This window comes from Pezoporus wallicus, unplaced genomic scaffold, assembly GCF_028554395.1.
Source record: "Pezoporus wallicus isolate ANWC-B61680 ecotype Strahan unplaced genomic scaffold, APGP_CSIRO_Pwel_v1 contig_3488, whole genome shotgun sequence".
Classification (NCBI taxonomy): Eukaryota; Metazoa; Chordata; class Aves; order Psittaciformes; family Psittacidae; genus Pezoporus; species Pezoporus wallicus.
In genome coordinates this window covers 1,256,549-1,274,669 of record NW_026635397.1, presented here as the reverse complement: position 1 = coordinate 1,274,669, position 18,121 = coordinate 1,256,549, and the positions used below count along the sequence as shown (strand labels likewise).

The following is an 18,121-nucleotide window of genomic DNA, read 5'->3' as shown; positions in this document are numbered from 1 at the left end:
TGGGAACAGTCTGGTCTGCCTTTCTTCCAGGCATCCCAAAGTAATTCTTTCCTCTCAGTGCAGTTCAGTCTGCTAGATGCCTAAACCCTTTAAGTGTTAAATAACACCAGTGCTCAAACACACGGCGTTATTTCTGTGATAAAGCAGCTTTACGCTATCAGTTTACTCTGCATTTACTCTAGTGTCAAACAATGAAATTCATCCTGTTGAAAGGCAGTATTTATAGTTGTTTTCTGCCCAACAAACCAGGATATAGTGGCATCATCACTGGAGCATTTGCCTGTAAGGCTCCCACAGATAAGGTCTGTTCAGCCCTTTTAGCATCTTGCTACTTAAGCTGCTTTGAAGCTGATGAGTGAGTATCAACTGCAGAGCATTGAGCGCCGCTGGCTCGCTGCGGTATTAGAAGGGTTAAGGAGCCATCTGCTGGCAGCTCCTGCAAATTGTTCATATCATTTCAATTACAAATTAATTATGTACAGTGCATTTAATTACCCATGGATTCAAACTGCCCGTGGATAATTCAAATGAAGCACTTTCACGGGGGATAGACAGGCTGCTACAGCTCTGCCAACAATTTAAATGAGACGCCGATGGATGCTGGGTGTCTGATCTGCCTTCAGAAAAGAAACAGCCAAGCTTATACACAGTGTGTATCAACACCAGAACATACGCAGGCTGCTCTATACATTTAGAGCATCACCTCAAAACAGAAAGCACAGCGAAGTCTCTCAAAGAAAGTGCCAGAACTGAGGTTATTCATTGTATTTCCATCTCCTCGGTGGGGAAATGAAAGGGACAAAAAAACACCAGATGACACATGGGACAGCAGTGAGCACTCTTCCTTAAGAGCTCAAATGTAAGTGTAGTCTGGTTTAAAACTTAAGGTTCTATTTTAGAGGGCTGGTAACCACGGAAGTGACCTCCCAGCCAAACGGGAGAGATGTGAACCTCCCTGCCTGCGTTGGCCCCACTGAAAGGGCAACACGGGTTCCCTTTGAAGTACACAAGCAGAGTTCAACCACTGCCAACAGCTTTTATAGCCTCTGTGACCTCCCCCACCCTTATTCCGCCATCACATCCCACTGCAGCATGAGGCGCACAGGTATGGAGAGTACATTGCAGAACAGCTATGTGGCTTCCCAGGCACCATACAGCTGCATTATCCACACTATCAGAAGGGGACTGTTCTCCTTGGGAAACAACATTAGCACATGCATTAGAAAAGAAGCAACCCTCATCAGGATAAAGTGGGGAGAAGGCACAAGAATAGCAGATCCTACAGTGACAGAGCTTATTGGGGTGGTAGCGCACGCACACACAGGCTGTAAACCCGAGCTACCGACTCAAGCTTCATGGGGGAAAAAGGGAGGCTTCAAGGGAAACAGCCACCCACTGCCTCATCTCCAGTGGTTGTTAGATTTCAGAAGGTGAAAGACAAACATCAGAACGCCCCAGCTGATTGTTCGTTCATTAGCGGTGCTGAGTTGGGTGAGGGTCTCCGAGTCAGAGCTTCCACTCATCACAGTGGACTCCATAGCAGGTGCACAGAATGCAAAAGCAGCTCTTTAAGAAGCTGTAGGTTTCTTTCAGCAACTTAAACCATGCCTCTGTTTTTCCTTCCAAGTCTTAATGTTACAGAGAACATCAGTTCTCCCATCTCGGCTGTTTGGTCATGCTACCACCTTACACTTCTTTCACCTCTGGCCTCCAAGCCTATTTACATGCACCCAGGCACTAACGGCATTCACCTGCAGGTGCGAGTGAGTAGGACTGACTTGTGTCTTCTGCAGGTGTCTGAGCCCTTGACTAGCAGGATACTCAGCAGAAACTCCCTATGCAAGGCTGCTGTACAGCTCAGTTTTGTGAAAGCCACAGGGTTGCCCTGTCAGGTGTACCTTGCAGAGTGTGTGCAGGCTTAGGAATATGCCAGACTTACCTCTGAAAATAGACAAATAGGAGATGGATAAAACAAAGCATTTGCCCTTAAAATTGCAGCTATTATTGCTGTACAAATTTATATGTTATGTCATTCTCGCTTGTACACTCAATACACTGCTGGACTGAAAAGTCACCCCTTCAGTTGTACATGCAGATAAACATCCATATAACTGCCTAGGTCCACATATCAGTTTCTGCAGCATTTTCACATTATCTTTCATGACACAAAGTTTTTCTTTTCTAAATCCTCATTACTAAAGCTAACCACTCAAATCCCTGCCTTCCAGAGGAAAAAGCTCAGCTTTCTCCCATTAAACTGTTCTGAACTTGGAGGTACCACTTGACATATTCTAGGACTGATGAGTTCCCATAAATAAAGTGTCACATGCCAAAGACGGCATTGTTTCCACTTCACCCCATCAACAGCACAGCAAACAAGTTTAACATCCCTCATCTATTATTCTCTTCCTCATCTTCAGTCCGTTTCTACACTACAGACACACACACGAGCTTGGTGCTTTGGAAATGTGTCTGTAATAATGAACTGTGCTGCTTGGAAGAAAGATGTTCCTGACTTAATTCTTCCTGCACTGTCTGTCAATCAAACACTGCACTTCTGATGTGTACAACCTATTGATTTTGTAAGCTTCCTTCCTAGAAGCAGCAGCTTCAACCTGGGGAGGGAAAGAGCAGGACAGAAGACTGCTGTGTCTCTCGCTGCCCATTGACTCCTCGAGCCGTCACTTTTGTTGCTGAACAAACTAACACGGCTCCGAGAGCCACTAGAAAGTGATTAAAATTTGGCAGCAGAATGTCTAAACTCACTGGCGTTTCTATAGCAATAGGGAGAGTGATGGGAAAAAGCCTGTAGCATTGCTGCCATCCTGCTGTGAAGCAGAGGTATAGTGCCTCTGACTTTGGAGCCAGAAAGTCCATTTGTATAGACACACACACACACACACACACTCCCCCCTTCAGATTTAGTAGCTTCTGCTTAAATTCGTGGGCTAGCTGCAAATTAAATGCTGTTTTGTAAGCCAGAAGATTGCACATCAGCCTATTTTACTTAAAGCTTAGTACTATCCCTTCCCACGCAACAGCCATGTCTTGCCTGACTCCCCATCTCTATCTCCCTTGGAAAACCAGGGAGGGATCCTACAGGCAAGGGCTACCAGTTTTAGAACTGGTGGTGGCCCATTGTTTGCCATTGAACTTCCAGTCCAGGCTTCCTTTTTGCAGAACTGCAGCTGAATTTGGATTGAGAAATGACAGATAAGCATAGCAGTCAAAACAATCCCATTTGGATGGGTTCTAAATGATAGATTCCCAACTAGGAACGCTTCAGTTTGCCAAGGCTGCTAAACAGAGCCAGTGCTATCCATGAGTGCTGAACATTTCTGGAAGACAAATAACCCAGGCTCATTTTAACAGCAGAAACATGGATTCAAAAGCATAATTATATATGAAATTGTAGCCATTTTAATCAACTTCTTGCCTTCTCTCCCCATTCTCTCTTAGGTGGCCAAGCAATTGCAGCCTTCAGTTGTGTGGATTGGAGATACAGAAAAGATATTCTCTAAAGCAGCATCAACGGCTGATAGAGAGGTGAGGTGCTCCCTTTTTATTTCACTCCGGATAATTTCTTCTGCTGCATTACAACAGACACAAAGGAACAAGTGTATTTCTCAGCTTAGCACATACCGGTGTGACCAGACTTGGCAAAGCTTGCTTGATAATAGCTTGCTCGCTAACGTTTTCTGCTTTTAAGAGAGTCTTGTGACTTCTTCAGAGCCCCCAAGAGGTCACATTTCTCTCCTACACCTGTACTTGCTTTATATAAAAATAGTCCAGCTTTCAGTGCACTGGAAAGTAGAAGAGAATAATGGAGGCTTTCAAAACACAAGGCAAGAAACTAAAAGTTAAGCTGAGCTTTAATTGCTCAGCTCTATTAATGTGAGCAATCATATGGAGCCAAAGTGAACAATAAAGTAACAAGGATAAATTTCTACAGCAAAAACAAAGGGCCTGTGTTAAACAGATAAATTACAGATTATTTTCTTGGGGCTTCCACTGCTTCCATTCCTTCCTCTCTTGTGTAGCTTCCCCAGTAGAAAGAACATTCAAACATTGCCCAATAGGCACAGCAACTCAACCTCTGGAGCAGAGGGGCAACCCACCCAAAACCCTCATTAGATTCATGTTGCTTGCAAAATATTTTACTCTTAAAGCTCCGTGTGAAAAAAATTAAACCTCGTTTGTCTAAGGTGAGCCCTGTACAAGCAGACTGTGAGATAGACACAAGCCTGTATTTCAAAAGACCATGGAAGCATCCCCTTGGATGAGGCTGTTATTTCTGTGAGCTGGTGAATGTGCAGTGATTGATGCCCTCTAGTGGTCGCCACACCGAAAGGGAACCTTTCTCTTGGGCTAAAACCTTGACAGCAAGTGCAGATGGGGATTAAAATTAAGATTAAAGGCCAAAAATTGCCTGGGGTGCTCATGATCTTTGTCTGCTTTGATAGCCACCGGTGTGGAAAAGCTTCTCGTCCTCCCCACCTCTCCGCCTGCTATCACATCCAGGGACCTGCAGGTATTTGACTAAAGGTCTCTTGTGTTGGTGGGAGAAGATGGCTCCAGGTTTTAAATCACTCATGTCCACTCACCTGTAGCAACCATTATCTACTCTCAGTCATTTCAGTGAGATGGAATTCCCCAACCACGCCTACTTCCAAACCTAAAATAATGTGATAATTCTCACTTTTCTAGAAACATTGCATCCTGGAAAATATTTGTACTTCCTTCTGATACACAAGAAGAGGAGGAAAGCTTGCAGCCTATGAGTAGCAATAGATGTATACATCACAGAGAGTAATTTAGCCAGTGTAAAAGTAAATCCACATTTCGGCCATTGCCATGACCAGATCTCCCTGGCAGAGCAAAGGTTGGCTAAAACTTCCAAGGTACCTATGTAATGGCGGCTTGTTTTATCCTCAGAGAAGCCAAGTTCATTACCAAAAGCTTCCCAACAAGGCAACGGCAAAGATTAGATAAGATCTTGTGATCTGAAGTCACAGCAAACATAGTGTTTGGGTGTGGACAGAGCAGTCCTTGCTGTTCTCTTTCTTTCTGAACAAGAGAACAGCAAAGACTTCTCCTTTGCTCCAGGGCAGACCCACTGTGCTAACAAGGCACATTCCTTGGGGGCAAAGCAGGCATCCTGCTGTCTTAGGAGCGTTGGGTGTGCGGGCACAAGGAGGTGATGAAAAGATGGCAGCTGGCACTGAGTGATGGCCATAGGAATAATTCGTCCAAGAGCAAAACCAGGAGTGAGATGTACTAGCCTGGCAAGCAACATGCCTATGCTTCCAAAGTGGAACCTAAGCCCTAGTACTAAGACATGCTCACCTTCTTATCGTGATTAAGCAATTGGCAAACTTAGACACATAGTATGACCCTAAGAATAAAAAGAATGAGAAAACCAACATCTAGTAATTAAGTTTACCTAGAAAATAGCTATGTGACTGTTAGGATTTTTTACTGATTTCCCCATTTCCTCTCTGCTGCAGCTTTCGTTCTGAAGAAGAGCTTTGTCTTCTTTCTGTCTGCTATGGCAGACAACAGAAAGATGGTACACTCAATGGAGATTCATGGGTGTTTATTATTGCCCTTCAGCTGAGAAGGTTTACAGGACATATTTTCTTCCTTATTGACATTAAGGAAGGCTGATAGGAAGTGGAAACTCAAGTTTTTCAGGGAGCTCCTACTATTTAGTAAAGCCTGCAAGTGAGTGAGCGCTGGTGCCTTGGATGTTAAAGTCTCAATCATTTCTGACAAGAGGCTTCCAAGTCAGTAGTCATCTTTGATACACTGTCCTAACCCAGTTATTCACTTACAGCTTTATTGACAGCAGAGTGACACCACAGCAATTGGCTTAAGCTTCTCCAGTCAATATTCACTTGGACATCATCAAACATAAGTATCCTATAACAGGTTTTGCCCAACACTTATCTGTTCTGTACACAGTAGTTAAGTGTTTCTTAGAAAGTCAAATAGTAAATTATTGCATTCATTCACTCAGGAATAAAACCTGAATTCAAAGAGCTCGTGTTCTCAGGTTAGAGCATCAGCAAGCTAGAAATCACAGCAAGAATTAAGGAGTGTATTTTTCACATGTAAACCATGAGTAGGAGTTGGTAGTCCGTAACCTGTAAGAGCAGAGAGAATTCCAGACTAGGCTACATACCCTGGCATTATTTCTATCTGTTAAGGTTTATCAGGTGCACAGTTCCAAGCAATATTTCTCCGTGAACTGGAAATCAGAATTTCCTTCTTTAACAGATTTGCTTCCTTCCTGCTGTTCAATAACAAGATCAGCAAATTCAAGTAGTGAAAGAAACTAGCACAAACCCACAGATGCAAAAGCAGAAACTGAGTGCTCACCTGACTTCCTTAACAACTTTTTCCCCCTTGTATTCACATGTACATGCTGAAGATGGGCCCAAAAAGACTGGAAAAGATGCTCCCCAAATTCCTGAAGGCTCTGAAAGCACCGGACAGAGTGCTGCTCGTGGGAACCACCAACCGCCCCTTCGACGCCAACCTTAAACCTTTCTGCAAAGTCTACCAGAAAATCATTGTGATTCCTAGGCCTGACTATGCTTCCAGATTTGGCAAGTATTCCAAGTCATCCGGACTGGTAGCGGTGGCTTAAATCTGTGTTTATTGCCTGGTTAGCCTCAGAATTGACTTTAAATTCATAGCCTGGGTACCATCTTGCTTCCTGGATATTTAGGTTAATACTGATACAGGCTACACCAAAGATCAAATAAGCAAAGTCGAATTTGGAAGAGTTTAAAACACTGTTCAGTGGTTCACATTTTGTCATGAGTTCAGTGTGCACCAAGTTCAGCCCAATCTGGTTTTCCCCTGTATGAAGGAATTTCAGTGCACATTTTCTATTTCAAGCTTTTACATAGGGATTCTGTATTTCTGTTATTTCTCTCCAGTTTCCATACCCGAAACAACACACTTTAGGGCCTCTCCATAAACAAAACCATCTCTGGAGGACTTTGTTTTGCCACTATCAAATTCCACTTTACTACTTAGAGATCGTGAGAGTCATTGTCTAGGCATCCGAGGTTTGGCGTGTCTAGTCTATCAAATGCTTACAGTGATAGGCCCTCCCAGAGCCTGACAAATTCACTGAGTGCCCCATATGCTGAGATTCACAGTTTGTAAGGAAAACAGTGTCTTTTCATAGACCAATTTACACGGTCTATATAAAAAGACAAGCTTCCAGGAATGCAAGTTTGGTTTCAGATTTGAGTCACCTTGAAGTCTGCAATAGCTCAGCATTGACTAGGAAGAAATGCTCTAAATTAAGTTTAATAATGTGAGTCAATTACTACAAGAGAAAAGACAGCTTCTCTGCATCCTTCAGATGTGGGTAGCAGAAGGGCTTTGAGCTGAAAGAGGGTAAATTTAAATTAGATTTAGACTGTTCTTCCCTGTGAGGGTGCTGAGGCGCTGGTACAGGGTGCCCAGAGAAGCTGTGGCTGCCCCATCCCTGGCAGTGTTCAAGGCCAGGTTGGATGGGGCTTGGAGCAACCTGCTCTAGTGGAAGGTGTCCCTGCCCATGTCAGGGGGTTGGAACTGGATGACCTTTAAGATCCTTCCAACCCAAACAATTCTCTGAATCTATAAGGGCTTTTTTGCCTGTGGTTTAATCGCAGGTCATGTGGTTTAATACATTTTCTGGGTATTAAGGAATCTGGATGCGGTGTCTCATGAGCAAAAGGCCTGTTTAAGTTCAGTCTAAAGGTAATATGGAAAAAAAGGTCTGGAGCTATTCAGAATGGCTAAATTCTGAATAACACTTCAAGTTAGGATTCTCAGCTATGTGCTTCTACCAGCACAAATATACTGATCACTACACCAAGGAAAACAGACTCCCTTTGTGCCACTAATCTCTCATAGACCATGTCCCAGAAGAATACATTAGTAAAGGAAACCACATTCAGTTCAGGGACCTGGCTACACAAATTGTACCTTGTCTACAGCATTACCTCCACAGTCACCTTATTACAAAAACCATGCAACTGGGTTGTGAAGTCCAGTTTCATGCTGCCTTTCACAGGGGCAGCCAAGGTATTGAGATGATGCACATTACAGCAAGCTCAAGACAGGTTTTGACTGCCTAACACACAGTAAATCTCTTCCACCCTCAGTAACTTTCATAGCATGGATGGGAAATGGTCTCTAAGAAAGCTAACATGTGTTTCATGTTATGTTACAGCTCTGATAAATTGCTAACAGATAAGCGATATGAATAAGACCTAGGGAAAGGAGGTGCTAGCAGCTGAATTTAGTTGTGTTCACTTCTGGGGATTGAGCTGTCATTTTCTGGGATTCTCACCACTAATTTGGAATCAAAAAACAAAACAAAATACAAGGCCAGCTGAAGGGATTTCAGCTGCAAACTTAGGAATGACCCAGAAAGTGAACTCTGGATACTTTAAAGCAGATTAAACTTGTAGCTTTACTACTTTGACGTCACAGTCATGACAGCACCTAGCTTGTTCTTTAGCTCCAACCTGACCCAAAGTTCAATGAAAAGATGACTTTTACTATACAGAGTTCTCGTCTTCCAATGCTGAAAATTTTCAGTGCCTGACACCCAATTTGAGAACTAAAGAAACTTGTTTTGACAGCAGAGCCATGACATAACAAAGATTCATAGCCACAGCGCACAGCTACTTGTCTGCTGCAACCTTCCCTTCTGTTACAAACCAGCATAACCCCATCTATGCATGATGGGAACAGGAAACATACAAAGAAAATCATTCAACTGGAAGATTCATGATCCTATACAGGTTTCTTGCTATTATTCACCCAGCAAGTTAGTACCCTGTAACACACATGATCCTACCTGCAACAGAAGCTGCCGCACACGATATATAGCTGTGCTCGCCCTTGTGTGCATCAATTCCTTGTTATGAAGTAGTGATTCAGCCAATAACTATTGAGCAGAGATATAATTCAAGCGGAAGATCACAATTTGCTTGAGTGAAAAATGTAGTCCAAAGTTGTCAATAGTTATGGGCACAAGCCTGTGATATCGACATTGCAATCGATGGGAGAGTGAGGCAGGTTTTCTCCCTTACATGACTGCCCCAACATTCAGTACCATTAATTTTCCACCCAGTACTTTCATACTACATATAAGCATTCAAACACATGACACTCAGATCAGAAATTGCCTGTCTCACTCAAGAACCTTTCTAATCTCTATGCATGATACTGCATTTCTTTCCAGTTTGTTTCATGTAAGGCTCTAAAGGAAAGCATGGTGAGATGGCATGGAAGTTCTATCAAGTTTCTCCAGGACAGACTGTTACTTTACATAAGAATAACCAAAAGATGTTACAATTCCAATTAATTTCTTTTTGGAAGCAAAATCTCAGGCACTTCACAAACATTAAGAAAACCTTCACGGCACAGAGGTTCACAGCTAAAAGATACAAGCAGGTTTCCTATTTAAATAAGAAGCAAATCTCAGAAACTGACACCTGGCCTTTGCAATACATGCCTGCATAGCTGGAACCCTTTGGCTTCCAAAGCAGACATTGAGGCCCCCATAGCAGCCCTCAGTTCAGCAGGAGGAACCTGTGATCAGGGTCCCAGAAATAAAAACAGCCTGTTAATGTAAGCACTTAACTCTACACGCCCAAATGGGAACATTCTGGACAGGTTCTCTTCCTCTGTGTACACACAAGCATGTTTAAGTAGTTCTTGCCATTTTTACACACATATGCACATATGTGCCCTTAATGACTTTCTGAAAATATCGACCAGTAGCCAGCAAATGATCACTAACGATTAAAGAACAGATGTGCCTAAAGGCCACTTTGCTACAGATCTGTACATGAAAGAAACAGCAAACAAGAAGAATTGGAATCTTGGCTTTCCTGACTAATAACCCTTATTTTCCTGTTTCAATTTCAAAATGCATTTTTCCTGCTTCTCTTCATTCATGTCTTTGGCTTTCTCTCTTTTTTTGTGTCCTGATGAGCAGTGTTATGGAAACACATCATCCTGCAGAATGGGGGAGCAATCACCAGCTTACTGAACATAAGCTGCCTGGCAAACGTGTCAGATGGTTTCACCCCAGGACAACTCATCCGGGCAGTGCAAGCTGTGCTGACCAAGCTGCGCCTCTTGCGGATGAGCAGGAAGCCACTGAGAACTGATGAGTTCATAGGTTTTCTGGCCACACAGGATCCAGTGTACAGAGAGGAGGAGGAAGCATTTAAGGTGACGTCAAGAGCTATGTTAACTGCCTGTCTTTCATCATCCCCTGCCATGTTCTTGCCCATTTGATCTAGAGGCCTGCTAATTCCACTCATGGGCTGCTGCATCACTATTTAAATGATGATGTATGCCTCGACAGCATCAAACACCCATCTCCCCCATATGAGGATGTTTGGCAGCCCATGCTGCTGGGCAGCTGGACATGCTAGGCAAGCAGTCATTATTACAGGCAGCAAGCCTGGCATAGTGCTTTGCTGAGCCTCCTGCCTGCACTCAGCTCATGTTGAACATGGTCTTCAGGTGCATGGGTAAATTATGCAGGTGCCATTAGTATAACGTATTGGTCCTTTTTTCTTTCAGAGCTGACATGTTCAGCAAGCCTAGCTATATTATCTTGAGGAGGCAAAAAAAGTGGACATTCAGGGTCGGCAGGGTGTTCCACATAGGTATCATGTTCTAAGTCCTTAGTTTAAATTACTTCAGACAGAAATTTTTCTTATAAGAAGAGTTTTCATTTGGGGGTTTAAAAGAATAATTAGTTTTCTGCCTCAAGTTTCGTTCCTCTCCACACCCCCCAGGCTATAAAACCCTGAAAGCAAAACCTAGTGCATTTGAGATGCCTTACATGTACCTCAAATATACATGGATCACCCTGCAGACAACTACTTTCCCCACATGTAGTTCAGTAGTATTTACTCTTTCTTTCCCTGGACTAGGATTATCTTTATTCAGTGGTTAATTCTGCTTTCACTGTCTTGCTTTTTCTTTTCCTATTGATGGAAGCAGTTTATAAGGCTTAAGTACAGGTCTGTAGCTTATTTACTGTAGTGACTTCAGTGTAGCTTAGGGACAGCCAAGTTGGACCTGAACTACCTAGTGTGCAACACTATGGCTTAGCAGTACTGACACCCCAGAAGAATGACACAACATTGGATTAAGGCACCTCAAACCTACTAAATGCTAGTGAAAGCCTTAGCCTCCAAACAGGAAAACCCTGCTGTGTACCAAGGAGCTGCAGGCAGCCCACAGCAGGGGCTCCAAATGGGATAGAACTTCTGTACTGCCAAAAGACCCCTAAAGAGCTTTCTCAGCCCTGAATCCCGCACAATTTCTACCCAGACCCACTTATAAACTGTCCAGTTCTCCCAGCTGAAAGGTTTGCATTTCATTCCTCTCTTTAAATCCCCTCTGGGTTTGAATCCCCACAGCTCCTTGCACAACAAACAGGATGCTGTTTCTAACAACTTCATCCAAGTCGTCTTCAACTGCTAACCTAATGATAGTGCATATATCTCCCAGCCCTCTTGAATACTTTCCAGTTTCCATTTAGAGCCATTTGGCTCATTCAATGCAGGCAGCATTTGTGATATTTGGCAAATTACTCTTCTCTTCCTCATGCTTCCTATCTAAACCAAAATCTTTCCTCAGGGAAAGGCTAATGGTTCAGTCTTGCAGCAAAGGAAAAAAACCTACCATTCCCAGCTCCAAGCAGCAATCCATTTGTACCCTGAAACATGAGAGCTAGTATTTAGTAGAAGCCCAACTTGAAAATGTTATTCCACTTACTATAAATATGCCTGGTTTGCGCAGCACAAAATATGCAGGCAGCACTTCATTTTCAGCACAGCTAAAAGGATCCTGTCCTCAGCGTCCCATGGCAATCGTTTCCTTGCATTAATTACAGCCCTTAAGAAAGTATTTCCTTTTATCTGTTTTAAATCTGTTTCTCTTAAATGCCATGGAACCTTGCCCCAGTACCTGTAATATGGCACAGGGGAAGAGGGCTGGTAAAATGGCCTTGTGTGCTAATTAACTCCAGTATCTTCATCTCTTCTCACACAGAAGCCCCTCTTCCCAAGCCTCTAATCATTGCCATTGCTGGACCTTTTCTGTTGCTTTGTCTTTTTCTGAAGTGGGGCGGCTAAAATGCAGTATTCGAAGTGGAGATTAGTGCTGTGATGAATCTTTGATTTCTCTTTGCTGGAAACATGAATCTCCCTGTTTGACATTTATATTCTGCCAGTGTTCTAAAATGAATATAAATAATGCAAAAGTTGTGATAATGTGATTTCTTCAGTCAATTCACTCAAATTTCTGCCCCAATTACACATCTAAGTTTGTGAAATTATAAATTATTGCACCAGTGTGATTGATACAAATCCTGACACAGAAATAACGTTAATTCTAAGAGAGCAAAAGACAGTCCAACAAGCACACTAGATCTGCCTGCCAGTGACTGTGCCAGATTACTTATAACATGTAAGAAAACCCATACCAAAGACTTTGGACATCATTCCTCCAACAAGCCAACGCTTTAACTCTGGTCAGTCACTTACTGTCAGTGACTCACATCCCCGGCTCAGATGCTGGTGCATTACTGATAATTCTACTTTTCTTTTAAACGTATCTGAGGAGCTGGCTTCTAATCCCACGTAGTCACAACCAGCACCTTCTCTTTCTTATCCCACTCATGTGAAGGACCAGAAACAGCCATCTCCAGACCTCTTCCTGCACCAGCTATGTCCGTTCTCCATGACACAGGAATAGCTTGGCCTGAGGCAATTGCCGAGGCTGCTGCACTGAGAGCACAGGGTTTCCTCCCAGACACCTCCCATGACACTATCTAGATGTAGATACAGGAGAAATTGCATCATGTTTTAATCAATCATCAGAGTCCATGTTCTTGAAGGAGAGCAATGGGAGCAGAGATCACAGTGATCAGGCTGCCCAGCTGGACATTTGATATCTCTCAGACTTTATTTGCCTGCTGACAGTATTTAATCTGCAATAAGAGATCCACATTGCGTGCCTGCCATCAGCCCTTTTCTGGGACACTGGAAGCTTTTAAGCAGCATGACACCAAGGACCATCTGAGACCAAGAAAGGAACAACAGGGTGTTTTCCTCCCTGTACACTTCCAATGCCTTTTCTCCCAGTTACTTCATTTGCTGCTGCCTGTAACACACACTGGGAAACTGGACAAGGCAGAACTCTAAAGGCTCAAGCTGGAGGTAGCTTTTTGGATGGATCCTGTGGAAAAAGCAGACTTAAAAGGGTGCCGCATTGATAGGAAGGTTGAAGACGACATTGGCCCAAGCAGAGGGCAGAGAAGACAACAGCTGCAGCATTAAATAGCGTTCTGTGGTCAGAGGAAAGACATCCTTTCCTGAGGCAGCATGTGAATGAATATGGTCAAGGAAGGCATTTTATCAGTCATGTCAACACCTAGTGGCATTTTAGTGTCCGATGTAGGCATGACTTTGCTGATAAAGGTTCCTGTATGTATGTATGTATATATGGGGAAAGAGAAGCTCGTACTTCTAACTAAATCATTCCACTTTACATTTTCTTCACATGGCCTCGAACTGCCTTGCTGACATTACAGTCCAGAAGCTTGGCAAGTTCACAAAGCGACTCTAGCAAGATCATTTACAAGTCACAGGATTGTGAACAGGCATCTGAAAGCAATAAACAGGTTTTTAATGTTCAGGGCTTGCTTTGCTTCTTAAGCTCTCTCATTGAAGTAAAACCTGTCTGGTTTGATTTGCAGAGCCAGGAGAAGTGTATGGTTTGTCTATTGCCAAGTTTCAGACCAGAGGGAGTTTTGACAAGAGCTGTATACCCTGGAAATAGGGTTGATCGTAGAAGTTCTAACATTATCCATAACTGTAGCAACACAAATGGCCCAGCTAAGTACTCCTGCTAATGAAGCACAACTCAAGCAAGCAATTGCGATACTTCTTGTTGTAATAACGTTCTCAAGAGATACAGGGATTTCGTTTCTGCTTCTCCACGAGCCAGCCATGATTATGAGAGTTTAGTGTTTTTAAAGGAATGCTCCATTGTACCAGTAAAAAGTTTAAGTGCTCTTTTATTTCTCCTCCAAGGTTTATTAAAACATCCACATGTGTTTTGGTTCTTCAGGCTTGGTATGCCAAGACCCCGCTGGGCAGGGCACGAACCAGAGCCCTGGCAGGCAACGCAAAAGCAGGAAAAGGGAAAGGAAGTAAAGGGAAAAAGTAACCTCCTTGAGGATTTTGCAGCTGGCAATACCCATCACAGCTCGACTTCATCAAACTTTATCAGCACAGAAGATGGGAGGAGAGCAAACACATTGGAATAATACACCCCATGTTAGAGGTATTCCAAGAAAGAGAATTCCTTTCTGAATGAGTTTTACAAAGCTAAAACCCATCAGCTGAGACATCAATGTGACATGTAGCTCTCAGAGGGTAAAGAGTTAATGGCCACTGAGTTGCTCAAGCATTATTTATTTGCAGAGATTTTAGGGGGCAGAAGGGTTCATTACTCAGCACTGTAACATGCCATCAACTTTTAGGCTGTTCTCATTTATTTCAGCAAGTAACTCTCCTTAAAAATTGATGTCACATTAATGTCTTTCATTACTTTAATACCCTATATGCTTTATAAAACTAACTGCTTTATATATCTGTAGGTCTAATGTGTTACAGTTCTCAATAAAACTATTACAGCTATAAAGACTGCTTTTTAATTGGGATGGATTATAAGACACTTAATGCAATCTACCACAAGCTGAATATTTACACAGGCCTGTGAGGACCAGCACTGTTCCAGCTTCTGATACCTTATCACGGAAGAATTCCTATTATGTGGATCTTAGCAAAAAACATGAATAAGCAGAACAAAAGCAAAGCAGTCAGGAGGGGTTCATTTTAGTGAGTGTCCCAAGAACCTCTTTTGCACTAGAAAACAATGCCCAATTACCCTGTTTGCACAAAGAGCAGTGTCTGTTGCTTAAGAAAACCCCAACATATACAGCAGAATAGAGCATTAGGTGTATTACCCAAATATCACAAATAGCAAAAGCAAGTTACTAAACCTTCTGAGTGACATTACTCAGGGCTTGGGATTGGGGTCGGTGCTGTTCAGCAACTTTATTGGCAATACAGACAGTGGGACTGAGGCACCCTCAGCACATTTGCTAATGACACCGAGCTGTGTGGTGCAGTGACACACTGGAGGGAAGGGATGGGATCCAGAGGGAGCTGGACAGGCTGGAGAGGTGGGACCGTGTGAACCATGGAGTTCAACAAGGCCAAGTGCAAGGTGCTGCACGTGGACCGGGACAGTACCATACAGGATTTCATTCACCAGGCTCCTCTACAAATAAAAGCCACAATTACCTGTTTTTGCTGCAGCATACCTATGTTGGCTTGACAATGACTAATGTGCAATACGTATTTTAACTGGAAACAGGCACACCAGCCCCAGGGAGCTAAAGGACCTCTCTGTACCTTCAGTATACAAGCTGGGAGATACAAGGAGGGCTGCTCCGCTGAAGGAAGCTGCTCAGGTTTCCTCCAGCACAGGCCAGCCCAACCTGCCCTTGGGTGAGGGTAACATCACACGTACTCTGCCAGTTACAATTCACTCCAAGCATAGCTCTGCTCACTGCTTACTGAGGTCTTCCCAGTGCGTCTTCTATATAAAAGCAATTGATCCCATTATAAATGTTCCTGCATCTTCATAATATCCCATTCCTTTCCTCCCCCCTGCTAGAACAGGGTTATTTCATCCAAAATATGGTGGCAAGTGACTTTACCTGGATGGTGAGTACAAAAACCCAGAAAGATTCCTACAGTCAACTCACTGCATAGAAAATGATCCATATCACTGAGCACAGCAAAGGGAACTGGCTATGGTTAAAGCAAGTTTTCTCCCCGAGGGAAGAACAGGCTGCCTTGCCATCACAGCCCAGTTTATAGAGCACCCCAGCTCAGGCTTTCTGAGCTCCTCTTTGGCTACTGTCTGGTACAGCTCCCTTGGATTGCAGCCTTCCAACCTTGAGGCAGCATCTCCAGCCCTGCCAAAGGGAACGCTTGGTAGACATCATCTTTGTAACACATCAGCACATTCCTCATAGACACAAGTCTTTCCCGAAGCCACCCCAGCAATGATCCAGCTGCTGGATCCTCATCATTGGTCACCACAAGTATGAGCTGCCAGCCCCTGGATTTAATTCACTTGCAACAAAGCAGCTACAAATCAACTTTATTTGGTGTTTCTTTGCTTGCAGCAGGCACCTACCTTCACAGATTTGGCAGCACATCCCCATTAGGAAAGGTCCTCTTCAGCTTCACCCTGGGAGAAAAGAGTCAGGCTCCCCAGAGAGGTGCAGGGCTTGTGCTGAAAACCTCATCTCTGCTCTCATCTGCAAGGAAACTAATTTGGATAATTCTGTCCTCAATCTTGCCGACAGTGGAATCCTCCTCTCCACAACAGGTTTGACAGCAGAACACAACGTGATGAAAAGACCACATTTAGGCTGGACGTAAGCAAGCCCATTAACTCATATTTCAGCAGGTTCAATGCAATCTCGGTAGCAAAGTAACATGCTGACTGGCAACATCCATCTCCAGGGCACGACTCCGACCCCACGCAGGGAGGATGCAGGGACCTCTCCCCATCCCAGCTGTGCAGGCAGAAACCTGCAGTTTTATTCCAGTATCCACCAGTCTATAGGTAAAGGCACTGGGGCAATTCATCCTTCAGGCGTAGCTTGCAGCATTGGCTGCACTCAGTGTAAACTTGCTTTTCCCCATGGGGATCTGGAAGCCTCAGCTGGTGTACCTGCAAACAGCTCTGTGGGTAGGAAGAAGCAACAGAGCGGACAAACTCTGCCCCGTGTAGCTGCCAAGCCCTTGCTCTCCTTTAGAACCTTATCAGGGGGACAGAATGAGGAGCAGTTTTAATGCTGTTTATTATTACAGAAAGTGAAGTGCCACATCAAGCAGAGCCAACATACAGTGATTTCAGTGTCAATGGCTGAGCTAATCAGTTCAGCAGCCCTGGCTGCATCTCTAACACCCATCCCACTGTGAGTTTAAACAGTGTTCCTTGCTAAACCCAGCCACAGAAGTCCCAAAATCTGATGAGGGAGGAAAATCCCTTTGGCTATATGGAGTCACAGAACAGTCCAGGTTGGATCCCAGCCCATATGCACCAGGAAAAGGTGAGTTTTGGGGGGCAGCAGAGGGGGGTGCCAGGCTGCTCTGCTTCCAGCATCACCAGCAAAGTTGAGAAAGAAGCTGTCACACTCATTTATATATGTAAGTGGGTTTTAATGCATTCTAGAGAATTATAAGCTAAATTATTTAAATGTCCCATTACTATTAAATTACTGGGCATTCATTGTAAGAACAGTCATAATACAGGAACTAATTTGGTATTAATGTGAATGTCAGCGTTTCATTGCAGTTATTTTGTACTTCATCATAAGATAATTTACCAATAAATTAATTGCCTTAATTGCTTCCTCCAAACCCAGGAGAACCACATATGACATGACTTCTAAAAAGTGTTTGTGCTCATCCCCATTCTCCTGCTTTAACCACGCTGAGGAGGAGCCCCCTTTGAAACACTCAGGAACAGCTGAGAAAGAGGGAGCAAAGTGTGACTTCACCCTCCCAGAGGCAATCAAGTCTTGGCATAACCCTGCCCTGTGGATTCTAACGTGTTTTAAATATAGCCTGTGAGTCCATGCTTGGAGTAGGAGCCCAGGTTTCAGTGTCAGCTTTGCAGGGTCCTGGGTGTTGGGCAAACAGCACAGACCCCATTGAGGCAAGGGGGAGCACCTGGAAGCCATTCTCACCCACATTCCTGTTGTACCAATTCCTCACATCCCCTCTGCCTCCCCAAAATACCAATAACCCTCAATCCCCTTCAGATGAGCGTCAGCCAAACCAGCCAGAGCAGAGGCTCGAGCTGCAGCTGATGGACCTGCTCCAGCTGGAAGTAACTTGCTGCCAATTTCCCACAAGGCAAAAAAGTGCCATAAATCAGAATTTCAGGAGTGCACAGGATACCCTGCCTCAGAGCAGCTCGTTGA

General features: G+C 43.8%; 1 protein-coding gene across 1 annotated transcript in view; it reads left to right on the top strand.

The window, feature by feature from the left end:
* IQCA1 (IQ motif containing with AAA domain 1) overlaps positions 1-14,751 on the top strand; it is a 95,643-nt gene extending 80,892 nt beyond the window's left edge. The window contains exons 16-19 of the mRNA XM_057422577.1: positions 3,460-3,546; positions 6,434-6,611; positions 10,016-10,254; positions 14,176-14,751. Of these exons, the coding sequence (XP_057278560.1) occupies positions 3,460-3,546; positions 6,434-6,611; positions 10,016-10,254; positions 14,176-14,274 (603 nt within the window). The 3' untranslated portion in view covers positions 14,275-14,751. The remainder of the gene's footprint in view (positions 1-3,459; positions 3,547-6,433; positions 6,612-10,015; positions 10,255-14,175) is intronic.
* Positions 14,752-18,121: the final 3,370 nt, after the last annotated feature.